We start from the raw sequence: 18,790 nt of genomic DNA, 5'->3' as shown, positions 1-18,790 counted from the left end.
CGCCAGACCTGTTCGGCCGCCCCTGCCAAATAGTGAGCCGCGCCCGGGCCTGCCAAAAAGGGAGCCCGCCTTGCCGTGCCCTGCAGCCCTTCCCTTGCCAAATAGTGCTGCCGCCCTGCCGAATTGTGAGCCGCCCGGCCCCTCCCAACAGCCACCCTCCGGCTAAATAGTGCGCCACCCCTGCCAAATAGCGAGCTACCCCGCCCCTTGCGAAATCCTGAGCCTGTGGATGTGCCCTGTGGTTGCCCTGCCACATAGTGAGCCGCCTGCCACAAAGGGAGTCATTGTGTTGCACCATTCTGCATCCCTGCCAGATAGTGAGCTCATGCTAAATAGAGAGCCGATGGCTCATCCCATAGTACCTCCCTTGCCAAATAGCGAGCAAGAGCACACAGGTGAGCCCTGCCAAATAGGGAGCCATTGCCCCATCCCATAGGGACCCCCTGCCAAATAAGGAGCCCTTGGCCTACCCCATAGCGAGCGATCTGCCAAATACAGAGCCATTGGGTTTCCCATAAGGACCCCTGCCAAAAAGGGAGCCATTGCCCTACCCCGTAGTGTCCCCCTGCCAAATAAGGAGTCCTTGGTTTTCCCATAGAGACCGCCTGCCAAATAAGGAGCCACTCACATCTTCTATGGTGTCCCCCTGCCAAATGCAGAGCTATAGGTTTTCCCATAGGGACCCTTGCCAAATAGGGAGCTCTTGAGCCGTCCCATAGCGTTCCCCCTGCCACATAGTGAACCAACACACCTCCCATAGCGACCCCTGCCAAATAGGGAGCCATTGCCCTACCCCATAGCGTAGCCCCTGCCAGATAGTATGCCGCCACATAGTGAGCCAAGGCCCCACCCCATAGGCGCCCCTCTTGCCACATAGTGACCGCCCGGCCCCACAAGTGTGGGGCAATCGGGGGCGGGACCTGCGGTGGCCACGCCCCTTCCTCCCCGGGGCCACGCCCCTTTCCTTAGAGCCACCGGCACCAGTGGGAGAGGGGCACTGGGAGCACTGGGAGCTGCTGGGAGGTACTGGGGCAGCGGGAGGGGGTAACTGGGCAAACTGGGAGCACTGGGAGGGGGTTACTGGGCAAACTGGGAGAAGTTAGGCTTACTGGGGGGGGTTACTGGGCAAACTGGGAGGACTGGGAAGGGCTTACTGGGCAAACTGGGAGAAGTTAGGCTTACTGGGAGGACTGGGAGGGGGTTACTGGGCAAACTGGGAGAAGTTAGGCTTACTAGGAGCAGTGGGGGGGGGTTACTGGGCAAACTGGGAGCACTGGGAAGGGCTTACTGGGCAAACTGGGAGAAGTTAGGATTACTGGGAGGACTGGGAGGGGGTTACTGGGCAAACTGGGAGCACTGAGAAGGGCTTACTGGGCAAATTGGGAGAAGTTAGGCTTACTGGGAGGACTGGGAGGAGGTTACTGGGCAAACTGGGGGCAGTTAGGCTTACTGGGAGGGGGTTATTGGGGTTACTGAGAGCACTGGGAGGGGGTTACTGGGCAAACTGGGAGCACTGGGAGGGAGTAGCAGGGCTGCTGGGAGGACCCAGGGGGGATACTGGGAGGACTGGTTGTTACTGGGAGCAGTGGGAGAGAGTTATTGGGCAAACTGGGAGCACTGGGAGGGGTCAGGAGGGTTACTGGGAGGACCCAGAGGGGCTTACTGGGAGAGGCTGCTGGGCAAACTGGGAGCACTGGGAGGGGTCAAAGAGTTACTGGTAGATGGGGGGGGTTACTGGGAGGGCTCCGAGAGTCTTACTGGGAGGGATACTGGGAGCACTGGGAAGGATACTAGGAGCACTGGGAGGGATACTGGGAGCACTGGGGTTACTGGGAGCACTGGGAGGGGCTGACTGGAAGCACTGAGGCAACTGGGAGCACCGGGAGGGGGCTGCTGGGAGCCTGAGCAGAGGGCTACTGGGAGCACTGGTGGGCACTGGGAGCACTGGTGGGCACTGGGAGCACTGGGAGGGGGCGGCGGGCAGACTGGGGGAACTGGTCGGGCCGCGGCGGGGGAGGAGGCGGGGGGGGAGCGGCTCGGGCAGGCCCAGACCAGTGTCCCCGCGGCACTGGGAGGGACTGGGAGCACTGGGAGGGGCTGCCAGGCCCTACTGGGGGGACTGGGATATACTGGGGGGGGGACTGGGGGGACTTGGGGGGGTTACTGGGGCATACTGGGGGGAAATGGGCCATACCAGGGGGGTTACTGGGGGGAACTGGGCTATACTGGGAGTACTGGGGAGGTTACTGGGCCATACTGGGGGCACTGGGCTGTGCTGGACAGTAATGAGGGGGTTACTGGGCTAAACTGGGGTGAACTGGGGACACTGGGCCATACTGGGAAGGGTTTGAAGGCCTCCGTGGGCCATTGTGGGAGGTGTTACTGGTGCATGGTGGTCCATACTGGTTCCTACTGGTCCTTATTGGTCCATACTGGTTTCTAGTAGACTGTACTGGTCCATAGTGCTCTTACTGGTTATACTGGGAAGGGCTTAGGGGCCTTAAGGGGCCATTCTGGGAGGTCCCTACTGGTTCCTGGGGTCCATACTGGTTCCTGGGGGTCCTTACTGTTTCCTACTGGTCCTTACTGGTCCATACTGGTTTCTAGTAGACTGTACTGGTCCATAATGCTCTTACTGGTTATACTGGGAGAGGTTTATAGGCCTTAATGGGCCATTCTCGGAGGTTCCAACTGGTCTGTGGTGATCCATACTGGTTCCTGGAGGTTCCTTCTGGTTCATGGGGGTCCATACTGGTTCCTGGGGGTTCCTAGTGGTCCTTACTGGTCCATACTGGTTCCTAATGGACTATACTGGTCCAAAATGCTCTTACTGGTTATACTGAGAAGGGCTTAGAGGCCTTAATGGGCCGTTCTGGGAGGTCCCTACTGGTCTGTGGAGGTCCCTACTGGTTCCTGGAGTTCCATACTGGTTCCTGAGGGTTCCTACTGGTCTTTACTGGTCCTTACTGGTTTCTAACGGTCTGTACTGGTCCATAATGCTCTTACTGGTTATACTGGGAAGGGTTTGTAGGCCTTAATGGGCCATTCTGGGAGAACCATACTGGTTCCTGGGGGTCCCTACTGTTTCGTGGAGGTCCCTACCAGTCCGTACTGGTCCTTACTGGTCCATACTGGTTTCTAGTAGACCCTACCAGTCCATAACGCTCTTACTGGTTATACTGGGAAGGGTTTCTAGGCCTTAATGGGCCATTGTGAGAGGTTCCTACTGGTTTCTGGGGATCCATACTTGTTTGTGGAGGTCTGTACTGGTTTCTGGGGGTCCCTACTGGTTCATACTGGTTCTTATTGATCCATACTGGTTTCTAATGGACTCTCCTGGTCCAGAACGCTCTTACTGGTTATACTGGGAAGGGCTTGGGGGCCTTAATGGGCCATTGTGGGAGGTTCCTACCGGTTCCTGGGGGTCCATACTTGTTTGTGGAGGTCCATACTGGTTCCTACTGGTCCATACTCGTTTTTAATGGACTGTACTGGTCCAAAACACTCTTACTGGTTATACTGGGAAGGGCTTGGGGGCCTTAATGGGCCACTGTGGGAGGTCCCTACCGGTTCCTGGGGGTCCATACCGGTTCCTGGGGGTCCATACCGGTTCCTGGAGGTCCGTACCGGTCCGTACTGGTCCTTACTGGTCCGTACTGGTGCCCGCAGGCCATGCCGGACGCCGACCCCCGCCTGGATCCAGGCCGCTGGGCGGCCGCCAGCTTCCGGCCGCGGGGGGTGCCCCCCACCCCCGCCCCCCGCCCCCGCCGGGGCTTCTGGCGCCGCCTCGGGGGGTGCTGCGGGTGCTGCGGGTGCTGCCGGCGCGGCAACGAGGACTGGGAGCCCCCCCCCGGGGAGGTGCCGGGGCGGCGGCCCCCCCCAGCCAATACGGCCAGGTGGGTTTCGGGCCGAGAAACGGCGCTTTTCGGCAAAAAAATGACCAAAAAAAAGGCGGTTTCGAGGCTCCCCATGGGGAAGGAGCGGCAGTTTCGGGTCCCCCCCCCCAGAAGAAATTTGGGGGTTTTGCCCCCCCCCTCCCGTTTGGTGTCCTGGGGGGGGTTCCTCGTGCTGTACCCCTCCCCTTCTTCCACCCTGCCACATTTGGGGGCGAAAAAAATGCCATTCTGGGGCTGTTTCCAGGCTCTTTTCGCAAAGACATTTTCAAGGCCCCCCCCCAGTGCCACTTTTAGGGGTTTCTTGCCCCCCCCACAAGGGAAATTTAAAGGTTTTGGGGTCCCCCCTCTTAGCACCCCTCTCCTGCCCCCGCCCCGTATTCCCCAGTCGCCATTTTAGGCCAAAATCACTATTTTGGGGGACATTTTGGGCTATTTTGGGGCAAAAAGGCAGCGTCAAGGACCCCCAGAAGGCCCTTTTAGGGTTTTTACACCCCCTAAAGGGGAATTTAAGGGGTTAAAGCCCCCCCTCCCTTTAATACCACTCCTCAACATGTCTCAGCGTCCCCATTTTGGGGTAAAAAACACCCTTTTTGGGTCCGTTCCTGGGCTGTTTGGTAGGAAAAGTGCTGCGCGGTGAGGAAATGATGGTTTCAAGGCCCCCCCCGAGGGGGGTGGATTTTGGGGTGTTTTGGGGGGTTCCCGGGGTCGGATTCGCGCGGGGTTTTCACCGCCTGGCCCCCCCCCAGGCCTATTGGCCCCCCGGGGCCTGGTGGTGGGCTCGGCGGCCAATCGGGTGGCCCACCACACCTCCGAGTTCGCCTGCCCCCACCTGGTGGTGCGCCGGGGGCAGCCCTTCGACCTCCGCATCCTCCTGCCCCGGCCCTTCGACCCCGAGGACGACAGCCTCTGCGTGGAGCTCACCCTCGGTCAGGGGGGGCGTGGGGGGCGATGGGGGGGGGTGTGGGGGGCGAGGGGAGGCCGTGGGGGGTGAGGGGAGGCCGGGGAAGGGCGAAGGGGGAAAGGGGAAGGGCAAGGGGGGAAGGGGAAGGGAGGCCGGGGAGGGCGAGGGGAGGATGGGGAAGGGCAAAGGGGAAAAGGGGAAGAGCAGGGGAGGCCGGGGGGGGGAGGGGATACCGGGGAGGCCAGGGAAGGGGAGGGGAGGCCAGGGAGGGCAAGGGGAGGCCAGGGAAGGGAGGCCGGGGAAGGGGAGGGGAGGCCCAGGAAGGTCAATTAAGGGTTGAGGATTAATTGGGGGTGTGGTGACATCACGCAAGCTGTGATGACATCACCCAGGAGGGGCGATGATGTCACTGAGGCCGCCACCGCGCCCCTTGTTTGGGGTGGACTCGGCCCCGCGCCCCTGCTGCGGGGCGCGATGACGTCACCCAGGGGCATGGCGACCTCGCCTGCCCTGGTGGTGACATCACACCAGGGTGATGACATCGCACCGGGGCTGATGACGTCACGGCGGGCTGGTGATGTCACCCGGCAGGCCCCAACCCGCAGGTGGCCAAGGGCACCCACGTCCTCATCCCACTGGGCGAGACCTCGGCCACCGGCTGGACGGCGGAGGAGGAGGAGCTGGAGGAGGGGGCGGAGCGTCCCGGAGGCCCCGCCCTCCGCCTCTGCGTCACGTCCCCGCCCGACGCTCCCATTGGCCGCTACCGCCTCAGCGTCAAGACCCGCACGGGGGTCGGGGAGTACGCCGCCCCCTTCGAGGACGCCAACGACATCATCCTCCTCTTCAACCCCTGGTGCCCCGGTGAGTTGGAAGCGTTTTGGGGCAAAAAACAACAGATTTGGGCAGTCTGGGGGCTCCTTGCGGTGAGATTCGGCGGTTTCGGGGCTCCCCCGTGGGTTATTTGGTGGTTTCGGGGCTCTCTGGGTTGAGATACGGTAGTTTCGGGGCTCCCCAGAGGTTTTTTGGCAGTTTTGGGGCTCCCTAGAGGAATATTCAGCGGTTTCAGGGCTCCCCAATTTCAGTTTGGCAGTTTTGGGGCTCCCGGGAGATAAATTTGGAAGTTTCAGGGCTTTCCGGGGTGAGATTTGGCAGTTTCAGGGCTCCCCAGGTTGAGATTTGGCAGTTTTGGGGCTCCCTGGGTTGAGATTTGGCAGTTTTGTGGATCCTCAGGTTGAAATTTGTTGATTTTGAGGTTCTCCGGTGTAAGATTTTTTGGTTTGGGGGCTCCCTGGGTTGAAATTTGTCTGTTTTGAGGCTCCCCGGGTTGAGATTTGTCGGTTTTGGGGCTCCCCAGTGCAAGATTTGTCAGTTTCAGGGCTCCCCTGTTTAAGAGTTGTCAGTTTCGGGGCTCCCCATGGTGAGATTTGGTGGTTTCGGGGCTCCCCGCAGATGACAACGTCTACATGGAGAAGACGAGCGACCTTAACGAGTACGTCCTTAACGAGACGGGGCGCATCTTCTACGGCACCGAGGACCAGATCGCCGAGCGCTCCTGGAACTACGGGCAGGTACCCCAAAAAAGGGGGGGGGGAACCCCAAAAATGTAAGGCCCCAAAAACAGGAGAATCCTCCCCAAAAATGAGAATGACCCCAAAAATCTGGGTGGGAACCTCAAAAGAACTGAGGACCCCAAAATGGGGAGGTGGAACCCCAAAATGTTGAATTGAACCCCAAAATGGGCAGGTGGGACCCCAAAATTTGGGGATATCCTAAAACGGAGGATCCTAAAAAATGAAAAACACCTAAAAAAACATAGAATGTCCCCAAAATCATGATGGGCTGTCTCCAAAAAATGATTGGGGGTTCCCAAAACCGTCACAAATCCAGGGAGGACCCCAAAAGAGCTGCTGGATTTTTGGGTGGATTGTGGTGATTTTGGGGCGGATCGGGGGGATTTTGGGGTGGATTGTGGGGATTTTGGGGCGCCCCTGATTTCGGGGTCCCCCCAGTTTGACGCAGGGGTGCTGGAGGCCTGCCTCTACATCCTGGATCGCCGCGGGATGCCCCACAGTGCCCGGGGGGACCCTGTCATGGTGTCCCGTGTTGTCTCCGCCATGGTGGGTTTTGGGGAAAATTCTGAGGTTTTTGGTTATAATGTGATGGGGTGCTCTGAGAGGGTTTGGGGGGAAATATTGGGGTTTTGTGGGAGCCAACGTGGGTTTTCGGAGGGTTAATTTTGGGTTAATTCCATTGGGTTTTGTCTTTCTTTGGGATTTTGGTGGCTTCTGATAACATTTTTGGGGGAGTTTCAACAAGATTTGGGGGTGTTTCCATGGGTTTTGAAGGGTTCTGATGGGATTTGGGGTGATTTCATGGAATTTGGGAGCTTTTGGGGGATTTTGGTGGCTTCTACTGAGGGAAGTTCAAGATTTGGGGGCATTTCCTTGGGTTTGGGCCTTCTGATGGCATTTTTGGGTGAGTTTTAATGGGATTTGGAGGTTTTTGGGGTGTCCTATTGATTTTTGGGGTGCCCTATTGATTTTTTGAGGTCCCCAACCCCCCTGGAGGGGGGTGTTTTGGGGTCCATTTTGGGTGGTTTTCATTGGGTTTTTGAGGTAATTTTGCACATTCTGTCCTCTCCTGCCGCCATCTTGGTGCATTGGGTGGCGCCGTTTCCGGGGCCTCATTTTGGGGTGTTTCGGGGCATTTGGGGGTTTCTGGGGGCGTTCTGCCCCTCTGTGAGGTTTTGGGGTGCCGCAGGTGAACTCCCTGGACGACAACGGGGTGCTGGTGGGCAACTGGACGGGCGACTACGCGCAGGGCACCAACCCCTCGGCCTGGGCCGGCTCCGTGGACATCCTGCGGGCCTACCACCGCGGCGGTGCACCCGTGCGCTTCGGCCAGTGCTGGGTCTTCGCCGGCGTCATGACAACCGGTACTGGGCTTTACTGGTCTATACTGGGAGGGGGGAGGGGGTGGGTGGTGATAGGGGTGGTGTGATGGGGGGGAGGTGGGGGTAGGGTGGGGGTTTGGGCCTGGTTTGTATGGGCTTGGGTCTGGTTTGGGTGGTTTTGGGGTGTGGTTTGTACCGGTTTGACTCCGGTTTGGACCAGTTTGATCCAGTTTATACCCATGTGACTCCAATTTATACCGGTTTGACCCTATTTATACTGGTTTGACCCCACCTCATATCGGTTTGAGCCCAATTCATAGTGCCTTGACTCCATTTTACACCAGTTTGACCCCGGTTTATACCGGTTTGACTCCAGTTTATGTGGTTTTGGGCGCGGTTTATACTGCTTTATACCAGTTTAACCCCATTTTTTACCAGTTTGACTCTGGTTTATACTGGTTTGACTCTGGTTTATACCAGTTTAACCCCAATTTGTACTGGTTTGACTCCGGTTTATACCAGTTTGATGCCACTTTATACCAATTTGAGCCCTGTTTATACCGTTTTGAGCCCAGTTCATACTGGTTTGACTCTAGTTTATACTGGTTTGATCCTAGTTTATTTTTTTTTTGCCCCCGGTTCATACTGGTTTATACTGGGAGAGGGCGTGAGGTGGTCTCAGAGCACCTGGGAGCCACGAGGAGGTGCTCGGAGTAAGGGAGAGAAGTTGAGTCAAGGTTCTTGGCTACATACTGGTCTGTACTGGTTCATACTGGTCTGTACTGGTTCATATTGGTCCATACTGGTTCTGACTGGTCTGTACTGGTGGGCGCAGTGCTGCGGTGCCTGGGGCTGCCCACCCGCACCGTCACCAACTACAACTCGGCCCATGACACCGACGTCTCCCTCACCACCGACATCTACTTCGACGAGAACATGCGGCCCATGGAGCGCCTCAACACCGACTCCGTCTGGTACTGGTTTATACTGGTTTATACTGGTTTGGGCTGGGCAGGTGCAGGGCAGCAGCACCAGGAGGGCACAAGGAGGTGGTTTGCGGCACCACGGGGGTAGGAATGGCTGGCAGGGCGGCTCCTTCTGGGTCATACTGGTCTGAACTGGTCCATGCTGGGTCATACTGGCTTATACTGGTCTGCGCAGGAACTTCCATGTGTGGAACGACTGCTGGATGAAGCGCCCCGACCTCCCCGATGGCTACGACGGGTGGCAGGTTGTCGACGCCACCCCGCAGGAGACCAGCAGCGGTACTGGTTTATACTGGTTTATGGAATACAGACGTTTATACTGGTTTATACCAGTTTATACTGGGAGGTGCTGGTAGGAGACCTGGGTGGGAGGTTCAGGGGATGGTTGGTGGCCAATGGGCAGCCCTTTGTGCTGGTCTGTACCGGTCTGTACTGGCCTGTACTGGTCTGTACTCATGTATACTGGTCGGTATGGGTCTGTACTGGTCTATACTGGTCTGTACTGGTTTGTGCTGCCCCTCACAGGGCTCTTCTGCTGCGGGCCCTGCTCGGTGACGGCGGTGAAGAATGGCGAGGTCTTCCTCAAGTACGACACCCCATTCGTCTTCGCTGAGGTAGGGGGCGTGGCATACAACCAAGGGGGTGTGGCTTAACCAAACAGGGTGTGGTTTATCTGCAAGGGGCGTGGATTATCGTCCTATGGGCGTGGCTTAGGGCTGGTGGGAGGGGCTTATGGCCAGGGCAGGCTCCATGGGAAGGGTGGAGGCACAAGAGGGAGGGTGTCAGCGCTAAGGGGGTGGGGCTAAGGGGTGGTGGGCGTGGTGTGTGCTAATGAGGGGGGGGTGTCCATGCTAATGAGGGGGCGTGGCCACAGGTGAACAGCGACAAGGTGTACTGGCAGCGGCAGCCCAACGGGGCCTTCTCGGTGGTGCACGTGGAGGAAGGTGCCATCGGGCGCCGCATCAGCACCCTGGGGGCGGGCTCGGGGGCCCGCATGGACATCACCCACCAATACAAGCACCCCGAGGGTGAGGCCACGCCCCCCCCTTCCTGGCCACGCCCCCTTCCTGGCCACGCCCCCCTCCCTCTGGCTCTGACCTGACCCAATGAGCCCTGACCCCGAGCCTTGACCCCGAGCCTTGACCCTATTGTTCCTGAGCCCGACAGCCAATGAGGGTTGGGCCCTTGTGTCGGTGACCTGGTGACCCTTGACCCCCATGACCCCCAGACCCTTGACCCATCACCCTTTGACCCCAAAAACCCATCACCCCTTGACCCGTTGACCTCAAGACCCCTTGACCTGTTGACCTCAAGACCCCCTGACCCCATGACCCATTGACCTCAAGACCCAAAACCCTTGACCCACGACCCCATCCCCTTTGACCCCCTTGACCCAACCACCCCCACCCCGCGATCCCTTGACCCCGGGACCCCCCAACCCTACTTCGCGTGACCTCCTCCCGCGCCCCTTGACCCCTGACCTCTAACCCCTGCCCCCCGCAGGCTCGGAGGAGGAGCGCCGCGCCGTCTCCACAGCCACCTCCCACGGCTCCCGGCCCCGCACCCGGGGGACCCCGTCCACCGGGGAGGTGACGGTGACAGTGGGGGCGGGGCCGGCAGTGGCAGGGGCGGAGCTAGAGCTGCGGGTGGTGGCCCTGCAACCAGGGGGCGGAGCCTCGGACGCTCCGCCTCCGCCTGGCCCTTGCCCCCGTCCGCTACACCGGGGTGGCCGGGGCCCCCTTCCGCCAGGAGCAGCACCGGCGTGCCGTGCCCCCAGGGCAGGGTGAGGCCCGTGACCCCCTGGGGACCCCCCCTAAAAAATCCCCCTGGGACCTCAGGGGATCGTCCAACGCCGTGTCCCCCCCATCCCCGCAGAGGAGACGGTGACGATGACGGTGGGGTATGCGGAGTACGGCCCCCACGTGGGTGACCAGGACGCGCTGAAGCTGTCGGTGGCCGGGGCGGTGGAGGAGACCGGGCAGGTGGTGGCCAAGGAGCTGCGCGTGCGGCTGCAGGCGCCCGACCTCACGCTCACAGTAGGGGCTGGCCGTGTCCCTCGGGTCCCGTCCGTGTCCCTTGGGTCCTGTCCATGTCCCTTGGGGTCCATCTTGGGCCCCATCCGTGTCCTTTGGGCTCCATCTGTGTCCCTTGGGCTCCATTTTGGGCCTCGTCCATGTCCTTTGGGTCCTATCCACATCCTTTGGGCTCCATCTTGGTCCTCGTCCATGTCCTTTGGGTCCCATCCACATCCCTTGGGTTCCATCTTGGGCCTTGTCCATGTCCCTTGGGCCTTGTCCATGTCCTTGGGTCCCTTGGATTCCATCTTGGGCCCCATCCGTGTCCCTTGGGCTCCATTTTGGGCCTTGTCCATGTCCTTTGGGTCCCATCCACACCCCTTGGGTCTCCTCCACGTCCCTTGGGCCCCGTCCACATTCCTTCGGTCCCGTCCTTGTCCCCTGGGTTCCATCTTGGGCCCCATCCGTGTCCTTTGGGCCTTGTCCATGTCCCTTGGGCTCCATCTTGGGCCTCATCCATCTCCCTTGGGTTCCTGGGTTCCATCTTGGGCCTAGTCCCCCTCCTGTGGGCCCCGTCCCTGTCCTTGGGTCCCTTGGGTGCCACCTTGGCCCCGTCCCCACCCTGTCCCCCCGTGTCCCCGCAGCTGCTGGCGCCGGCGGTGGTAGGCCAGGAGGTGCCGGTGCAGGTGGTCTTCCAGAACCCGCTGCCGCGGGCGCTGACGGGCGCCGTGCTGCGCATGGAGGGCGCGGGGCTGTCCTGCCCCCAGGCCGTCACCGTGGGGTGGGGACACCGGGACAGCGGGGGTGGGGTGGGTGGGATTGGGGTGGGGGTGGGGACATGGTGGGGGGGAAGGATTTGGGTGGGGGTTGGGGTCCCAGGTGGTGGGGTGGGTGCCTGTGGGGTGGGGGACCTAATGGGGGGTGGGGTGGGGAGCGTGGGGCACCCAAAGGGTCCGTGGGGCACCCAATCACCTCTCGGACATCTAGTCAACCTTGGTGGCACCCAATGGGTCCATAGGGCACCCAAAGGGGCTGTAGGTCACCCAAACATCCATGAGGCACCCAAAGGGTCCATGGGGCACCCAACCACCCCTGGGGCACCCAGAGGGTCCATGGGGCACCCAACCAACCCCGGTAGCACCCAATCACCTCTAGGGCACCCAGTCAACCTTGGTGGCACCCAAAGGGGCCGTGGGGCACCCAACCATCCCTGGGACACCCAATGGGTCTAAGGGGCACCCAACCACCTCTAGGGCACCCAAAGGGGCTGTAGGTCACCCAAACATCCATGAGGCACCCAAAGGGTCCGTGGGGCACCCCAACCACCACTAGGGCACCCAATCACCCCCGCTGGCACCCAAGTGTCCATGGGGCACCCAAAGGGTCCATAGGGCACCCAATTACCTCTAAGGCACCCAAAGGGTCCATGGGGCACCCAACCACCTCTAGGGCACCCAAAGGGGCTGTAGGGCACCCAGTCATTGATGGGGCATCCAATCATCCATGGGGCACCCAAAGGGTCCACAGGGCACCCAACGACCTCTAGGGCACCCAAAGGGTCTATGGGGCACCCAATCACCTCTAGAGCACCCAATCATCTATGGGGCACCCAATGGGTCTTTAGGGCACCCAACAGGTCTATAGGGCACCCCCCACCCCCGTCAGCACCCCAGGGTGCCCGCGTGCCACCCGTGTCCCCGTTGTCCCTGCAGGACGGTGGAGGCGGGGCAGACACTGCGGCTCCGGCAGCCGGTGGTGCCGCTGCGCCCAGGGCGCCGGCGCCTGGTGGCGGCCATGGAGAGCGCCCAGCTGGGCCCCGTGCATGGCACCCTCCAGTTCGACGCCGCCCCCGACCCTACTGGGAGCGCTGGGAACGCTGGGAGCGCCGCCGAGCCCCCGCCCCGCACCCGCAGGGGGCGACGCCGCCGGGCGCGCCCTGCTGGGAGCACTGGGGGGTGACTGGGGGGGGACTGGGAGCACTGGGAGGGGGGTATGGGGTGACTGGAGGGGGACTGGGAGCACTGGGAGGGGGATGGGGGGCATTGGGAGGGACTGGAGGGAACTGGGAGCACTGGGAGGGGTATGGAGGGCACTGGGAGGGGACTGGGGGCAACTAGGATGGGATTGGGGGCACTGGGGGGGGACTGGGAGAGGACTGGGAGCACTAGGAGGGGGATAGGGGGGCATTGGGAGGGACTGGAGGGGACTGGGAGCACTGGGAGGGGACTGGGAGGATGTCAGAGGGTACTGGGGGCACTGGGAGGGTGACTGGGTGTACTGGGAGGGCTCCGTGGTGATACTGGGAGGACTGGAACCAGGAATGGGGGTTACTGGGAGCACTGGGGCCAGGCACAGGGGTTACTGGGAGCATTACTGGGAGCACTGGGACCAAGCACAGGGGTTACTGGGAGCACTGGGAGCACTACTGGGAGCAGCTATCGGGGTTACTGGGAGCACTGGGACTGTTACAGGGAGCTCTGAGGGAGCCCCTCCCACCCCTGGCCCCTCCCCCCAGACCCGCCCCCGATGACGTCACCGCCCCTCCCCGTGACGTCACCCAATAAAGCGCCGCGCCGCAGCCCCGCCCCCCGCGTCGTTATTGGGGGGGGCAGGGAAGCGCGGGAAAAGTGACGTCACAAAGGCGCGCGCCGCCAATCGGGGGGGCGGGGCGGGGCCGCGGCGCGCTGACGTCACTTCCGGCGCCGCCGCCGAGCACGCGGGGCCGCCGTTGGGGTCCCGGCGCCGCCGCAGCCCCCGCGCGGAGCCCGCCCCGCCCCCCCCCCCCACCGGAAGTGACGCAACCTGGAGGGAGGGACCATGGGGAGGAGTGACGTCAGGTGTGCGGGGGGCGGGGCTGAGGGGGCGGGGCTTCCGGCTTGGGGGAAGAGCGGGGGAGGGGGCGGGGGTACGGGGATGGGGGCGTGGTCACTGGGCGGGCGTGGTCAGGGGGTGGGGCGGGGCCTGGGAGCTGAGGGGCGGGGTAATGGAGGTGGGGGCGGGGCCTGGGAGCTGGGGGCGGGGCTTGAGGCTGGGGTTTGGGCTAAATGTGGGGGTCTGGGGGCGGGGCTACGGGGCGGAGGGCGGGACTGGGCGGTGGTGGGCGGGGCTACGGGGCGGTGGGGGGGGCTACGGGGTGGAGGGCGGGACTGTGCGGTGGTGGGCGGGGCTACGGGGCGGTGGGCGGGGCTACGGGGCAGTGGTGGGCGGGGCTATGCAGCGGTGGGTGGGGTTATAGGGTGATGGGTAGGGTTATGGGGCGGTGGGTGGGGCTATAAGGATGTGGGCGGGACCACAAGGCAGTGGGCGTGGCTATGAGGCGGTGGGCGGGGCTATAAGGCAGTGGGTGGGGCTACGAGGCAGCATTCAGGGCTAAGGGGCTGGTACAGTGCTATATACGGGCATGCGGGCGGGGCTTTCGGCCCGCGGGCGGGGCTATCACCTCGTGGGCGGGGCTATCACCTCGTGGGCGGGGCCCCGCCCCCAAGTGGGCGTGTCCCCGCCCTGACCCCGCCCCCCAGCCCCCCCCTGGCCCTGCGGCTGGCGCTGGCGGGGGCGTGGCACGTGGTGCGGGGGCGGAGCCTGGCCCAGTTCCCGCGGGTGCTGCGGCTGCTGGAGGCCGTGGGGCGCGCGGCTCCGGGCGCCGTCCCGCTTCCGGCACGGGGCCCGCCTGCGCCTCGGCCTGCAGGCCGCCGTGAGTACCCCTTCCCCCTTCCCAGCACCCCCTGCGCCCTACAAGATGGCCGACACCCTGCCCATCGCCCATTATAGAATGGCTGACACCCTACCCATCATCCCTCGAGCCCTACAAGATGGCTGGCGCCCTTCCCATCACCCCCTAGGCCCTCTCGCCCTCCCCATCATCCCCCACAAGACATGGCCGGCAACCTTCCCATCACCCTCTGGGCCCTACAAGATGGCCGATGCCCTTCCCATCATCCCTTGGGTCTCGCAAGATGGCTGACACCATTCCCATCACCCCCTGGTCCTCACAAGATGGCCGACGCCCTTCCCATCGTCCCTCACAAGACGTAACCGATGGCCATCTTCCCCCCTCGGCGGCCATCTTCCTCCCGCATCTTCCTCCCTCTATGGCCGCCGGCTTCTTCCTCGTTGGCCATTTTCCCCCCTCATTGACCATCTTCTCCCCTCGTTGGCCACTTTCCCCCCTCGGTGGCCATTTTATCTCCTCGCTGGCCATCGTCCCTCCTTGGCGGCCATCTTCCCACCCTGTCAGCCATCTTCCTCCCTCATCTTCCTCCCTCCATGGCCACCGTCTTCTTCCTCGTTGACCATTTTCCCCCCTCGTTGACCACTTTACCCCCTCGGTGGCCATTTTACCCCCTTGGTGGCCATTCCCCCCCCCTCGGTGGCCACTTCCCCCCCCCCCGCAGGTGGTGGTGCGGATGCTGCAGGAGGCGCAGCCGGACGGGAAGATCCTGGACGCCATCGACTCCTTCTTCCCCGAGGGCGATGGCGCGGCCATGGCGGAGCACAGCCAGGCGGTGGGCACCGGGGGGGGACACGGGGAAGGGGGGGGGGACATGGGGATGTCTCCTGACCCCCCCGGTGCCCCCCAGACCCCGCGGGACCTGGCGCTGGTGGAGGAGGCGCAGGAGAGCTTCCGCGAGCTGGTGCTGGCGCTGCTGGGGGACAGCCGGCGGCGGGCGGCATACCTGCGGGTAGGTACTCCCAGTACGGCCCAGGGCCTCCCAGTAGGGTCCTGGGGTCTCCCAGTAGGGTTCTGGGGCCTTCCAGTAAGGCCCTGGGGCCTTCCGGTATGGACCAGGGCCTCCCAGTAGGGCCTTGGGGTCTTCCAGTAGGGCCTGGGGACTCCCAGTAGGGTCTTGGAGTCTTCCAGTAGGGCTTGGGGCCTCCCAGTATGGCCCAGTGCCTCCCAGTAGGTCCGTGGGGTCTTCCAGAATGGCCCTGGGGCCTTCCAGTAGAGCCCAGTGCTTCCCAGTATGTCCATGTTGCCTCCCAGGGGCTCCCCAGTGCCTCTTTGTGCTGCCCAGTTCCACGGTAGCACTTCCTAGTGCCTCCCAGTTGCTCCCAGTGCCTCCCAGTTCCTCCCAGTACCCTCCCAGTTGTTCCCAGTACCCTCCAAGTCCTTCCCAGTCCCTTCCTAGCACCTTCCAGCCCCTCCCAGCCCCCCCAGTCCCCCCCGAGGGCTGCTGGGGTGGTGCCGGGGGGGCTCCCAGTCCCTCCCAGTTCCCTCCCAGTGCCTCCCAGTGTCCCGCAGGGCCCGGCGGGGCGGGAGTACGGGGAGCCATTCCTGCAGGCCCTCGAGAGCCTCTTCTACGAGTTCCTGCAGCGCCTCGAGAGCGCCCTGCCCCCCCCCGACCTCACCAAGGTGGGCGTGGCCTCAGGGGGAGGGGCCTCGGGGGGTGGGGCATAAGTGGGCGGGGTCACAGGGCGCGGGGCCTAAAGGGGGAGAGGCTGGGAGGGGGTAATGGGGGAGCGGGGAGGGGAGGGGTGGGGGGTTGCGGACGGGGCTTAATGGTAGGCGGGGTTTGGTTGGGTGGGGCGTGGCCATGCATTGCCCCCGCCCCCAGGGTCATAATGAAGGGGCGGGGCCTAAAAAGGGGGTGGGGCTGGTGGAGCAGGGAAAGAGCTGGGGTGGGTTTGGGGGTGGGGTTTAAACAGGTGGGGTCTGAAGGGGAGGAGCTTAAGGGGGTGTGGCCACTGGAAGCCCCGCCCCTCTAAGCCCCGCCCCCTAGCTTCAGGAAGTGGTGTGGAGCCAATTGGAGCCCGGGCCCCACCCCCGGGAGCTGCCAATCCTCAGCCGGTACCTGGTGGACATGGGCCACGCCCACCGCGGTAGGCGGGGCTTATTCGGGAGAGGGGGGGGTGGGGCTTAACACACAAAGCCACGCCCCTTGACACTAAGCCACGCCCCTCAGCCTCGTTGCCCCGCCCCCTGAGGCCGAGCTGCCGCCAGCTGGAGCCCGCCCACCGGTGAGTAGCCCCGCCCCCTTCCCTTAGCCATGCCCCTTTGGCCCCGCCCACCGATTAACCCCGCCCCCTTTTGTAGCCCCGCCTCCAGGTCCGCCAAGCCCCGCCCCGGGCTCCGCAGGCTCCGCCCCCTCAACACAGAGCCATTGGGTGAGCATTGGGAAGGGGGTGTGGCCTCAAAGGGGGGCGTGGCCACGCTGACCCCGCCCCCCTCCCCCCCAAGAATTCATCGGTGATGTCATCAGCGACTCGGACTCGGACGGCTTGCCCCGCAGGAAGGTGGGGCCGTTAATTAGGGGGGGTAATTAGCGGGATAATTGGGGGGAGGGATTAATTAGGGGGAATTAATTAACGGCGCCCCTCCCGCTTCTGTTCCCTTCTCCAGGGCCGCGTCCTGCCCCTCCACGCCACGCTATGCTCACTGCAGGTCAGTGTTAATGAATCCCCTGCTCAGTAATTGCCCTCCGTGCTAATTAACTCTTGCTGCCAAATAGTGAGCCATAGGGAATGACGGGCTGCCAGATTGTGAGTTCCAGTGCTGGGCCATACCAAGTGCTGCTGGGGAGGGGGGGGGCAAAGTGAGCCAATCAGCGAGGAGAAGCGGGGCAGGGCACCAATGGGAGCGTGGAAGGGGTTAGGAAGATGCTGTCGTTAAGGACAGGTGGCCAAAATCCGCGTTTTTAGCGTTAAAATCGGTTTAAAAATGTTTAGTTGTCCCCCCCCCCCGCAGCTTTACAATGGCACGTTCCGCGGGAGGCGGGCCACGGACTACAACTCCCAGCAACCCCCGCGCGCCGGGGGCGGCCGCCATTTTGTGCGGCGCCGGGGAAGGGGCGCGGCTTGAGGGCGCGGACTACAGCTCCCAGCGTCCCCCGCGCGCGCGGGCGGCGGCCATTTTGTGCCGCTCCCCAGCGCTGAGGGGGAAGGGGCGGGGCTTTGAGGGGGGTATTTCCGGTTCCGGGGGGGCGGGGCTTCGGGGGGGGAGAGGAGCCGGGCGCGGGGCACGATGCTGATCAAAGTGAAGGTGCGGGGGGGGAGGGGAGGGGGGGAGGGGGGGCATTATGGGATGGCGGGGGGGTGGGGGGGGTGGGGGAGGGGCGGGGGATCGGGGCGTTGTGGGATTTGGGGGGAGGGGGGGATGGGAGAGGGGGTGGGGAGGGGGTGAGGCGTTGGGGAGGGGGCGTGGCTTTAGGGAGGGGGCGTGGCTATACGCGGTGGGTGTTGCCAAAGTGGGCGTGGCCTCATCAAGCTCCTCCCCCTTACAGACGCTGACTGGGAAGGAGATCGAGATCGACATCGAGCCCACCGACAAGGTACGGAGCCCCTCCCCCGCCCTTCCCATCGTGCCCCGGGTGGGGGTGGGGTTATTGGGGGGGCGGGGCTCCGCGAGGCCCCGCCCACCCATCCCATAATACCCCTCCCGGGGGCAGGTGGAGCGCATCAAGGAGCGCGTGGAGGAGAAGGAAGGCATCCCGCCCCAGCAGCAGCGCCTCATCTACAGTGGCAAGCAGATGTGAGGGGCGGGGCTTAAACGTGATGGGCGGGGCCTAGTGGGGCGTGGTCACAAGGGGGCGGGGCCTATTGGCGGGGTGTGGTCCCACTGGGAGGGGCTATTTGGTTTGGGGGCAGGGCTTCAATGGGATAATCAATGGGGTGTGGGTTAATAAAGGGGAGGCGCCTAAGCGGGTGGAGCCTAAAGGGGTGGGGCATTAAGGGGAGGAGCCTAACGGCTGGCCCCGCCCCCCCCCCGCAGGAACGACGAGAAGACGGCGGCCGACTACAAGATCCAGGGCGGCTCCGTCCTCCATCTTGTCCTCGCTCTGCGGGGCGGCGGGGCCCGGCGGTGAAGGGGCGGGGCTCCTCCCAAGCCCCGCCCACCCGCCACGCCACGCGGGGGGCAGGGGGGAGCTCCCCCTCCTGGACCGCCCCCTGTGATGCTCCCTCTTCCCCCCCCCTCCACCCCCGGCCCCGGTTGATGATGTAATAAAGTGTCTTGATGGTGTCATAGCCCGAGTTTGTGGACGTCATTGGGGGCGTGGTTTAAAGGGGGGCGGGGCTTAGGGGTGGGAGGAAATTAAGTCATAATGAGCATTGCCCTTTTAAGGGGGGGTGTGTGGGCCCCTCGATGTGGCATTGCCTCTTTTAAT

At 63.1% G+C, this 18,790-nt stretch overlaps 2 protein-coding genes across 2 annotated transcripts; both read left to right on the top strand.

Annotated features, from left to right (window-relative positions):
• Positions 1 to 343: 343 nt before the first annotated feature.
• Positions 344 to 17,487, top strand: TGM1 (transglutaminase 1). The gene is given in 22 exon segments (XM_050717011.1): positions 344 to 395; positions 4,643 to 4,822; positions 5,389 to 5,658; positions 6,247 to 6,365; positions 6,807 to 6,914; positions 7,558 to 7,732; positions 8,526 to 8,664; positions 8,852 to 8,955; positions 9,202 to 9,290; positions 9,551 to 9,704; positions 10,180 to 10,334; positions 10,336 to 10,459; positions 10,552 to 10,712; positions 11,336 to 11,472; positions 12,404 to 12,646; positions 14,210 to 14,309; positions 15,083 to 15,193; positions 15,269 to 15,370; positions 15,931 to 16,041; positions 16,409 to 16,508; positions 16,867 to 16,922; positions 17,374 to 17,487. Coding segments are annotated over 22 exon segments (2,904 nt in total).
• A 104-nt stretch (positions 17,488 to 17,591) lies between these two features.
• On the top strand, positions 17,592 to 18,648 carry NEDD8 (NEDD8 ubiquitin like modifier). Its single transcript, XM_035572368.2, has 4 exons — positions 17,592 to 17,667; positions 17,909 to 17,956; positions 18,074 to 18,156; positions 18,397 to 18,648. The coding sequence occupies exons 1-4, from the start codon at positions 17,650 to 17,652 to the stop codon at positions 18,488 to 18,490; spliced, it is 243 nt and encodes an 80-aa protein (XP_035428261.1). The 5' UTR covers positions 17,592 to 17,649; the 3' UTR covers positions 18,491 to 18,648.
• The last annotated feature ends 142 nt before the right edge of the window (positions 18,649 to 18,790 follow it).

Source organism: Cygnus atratus, unplaced genomic scaffold, assembly GCF_013377495.2.
Source record: "Cygnus atratus isolate AKBS03 ecotype Queensland, Australia unplaced genomic scaffold, CAtr_DNAZoo_HiC_assembly HiC_scaffold_90, whole genome shotgun sequence".
In the NCBI taxonomy this organism is placed as follows: domain Eukaryota; kingdom Metazoa; phylum Chordata; class Aves; order Anseriformes; family Anatidae; genus Cygnus; species Cygnus atratus.
Note: the sequence above shows the minus strand (reverse complement) of the source record. Positions and strands in the feature narration are given on the sequence as shown.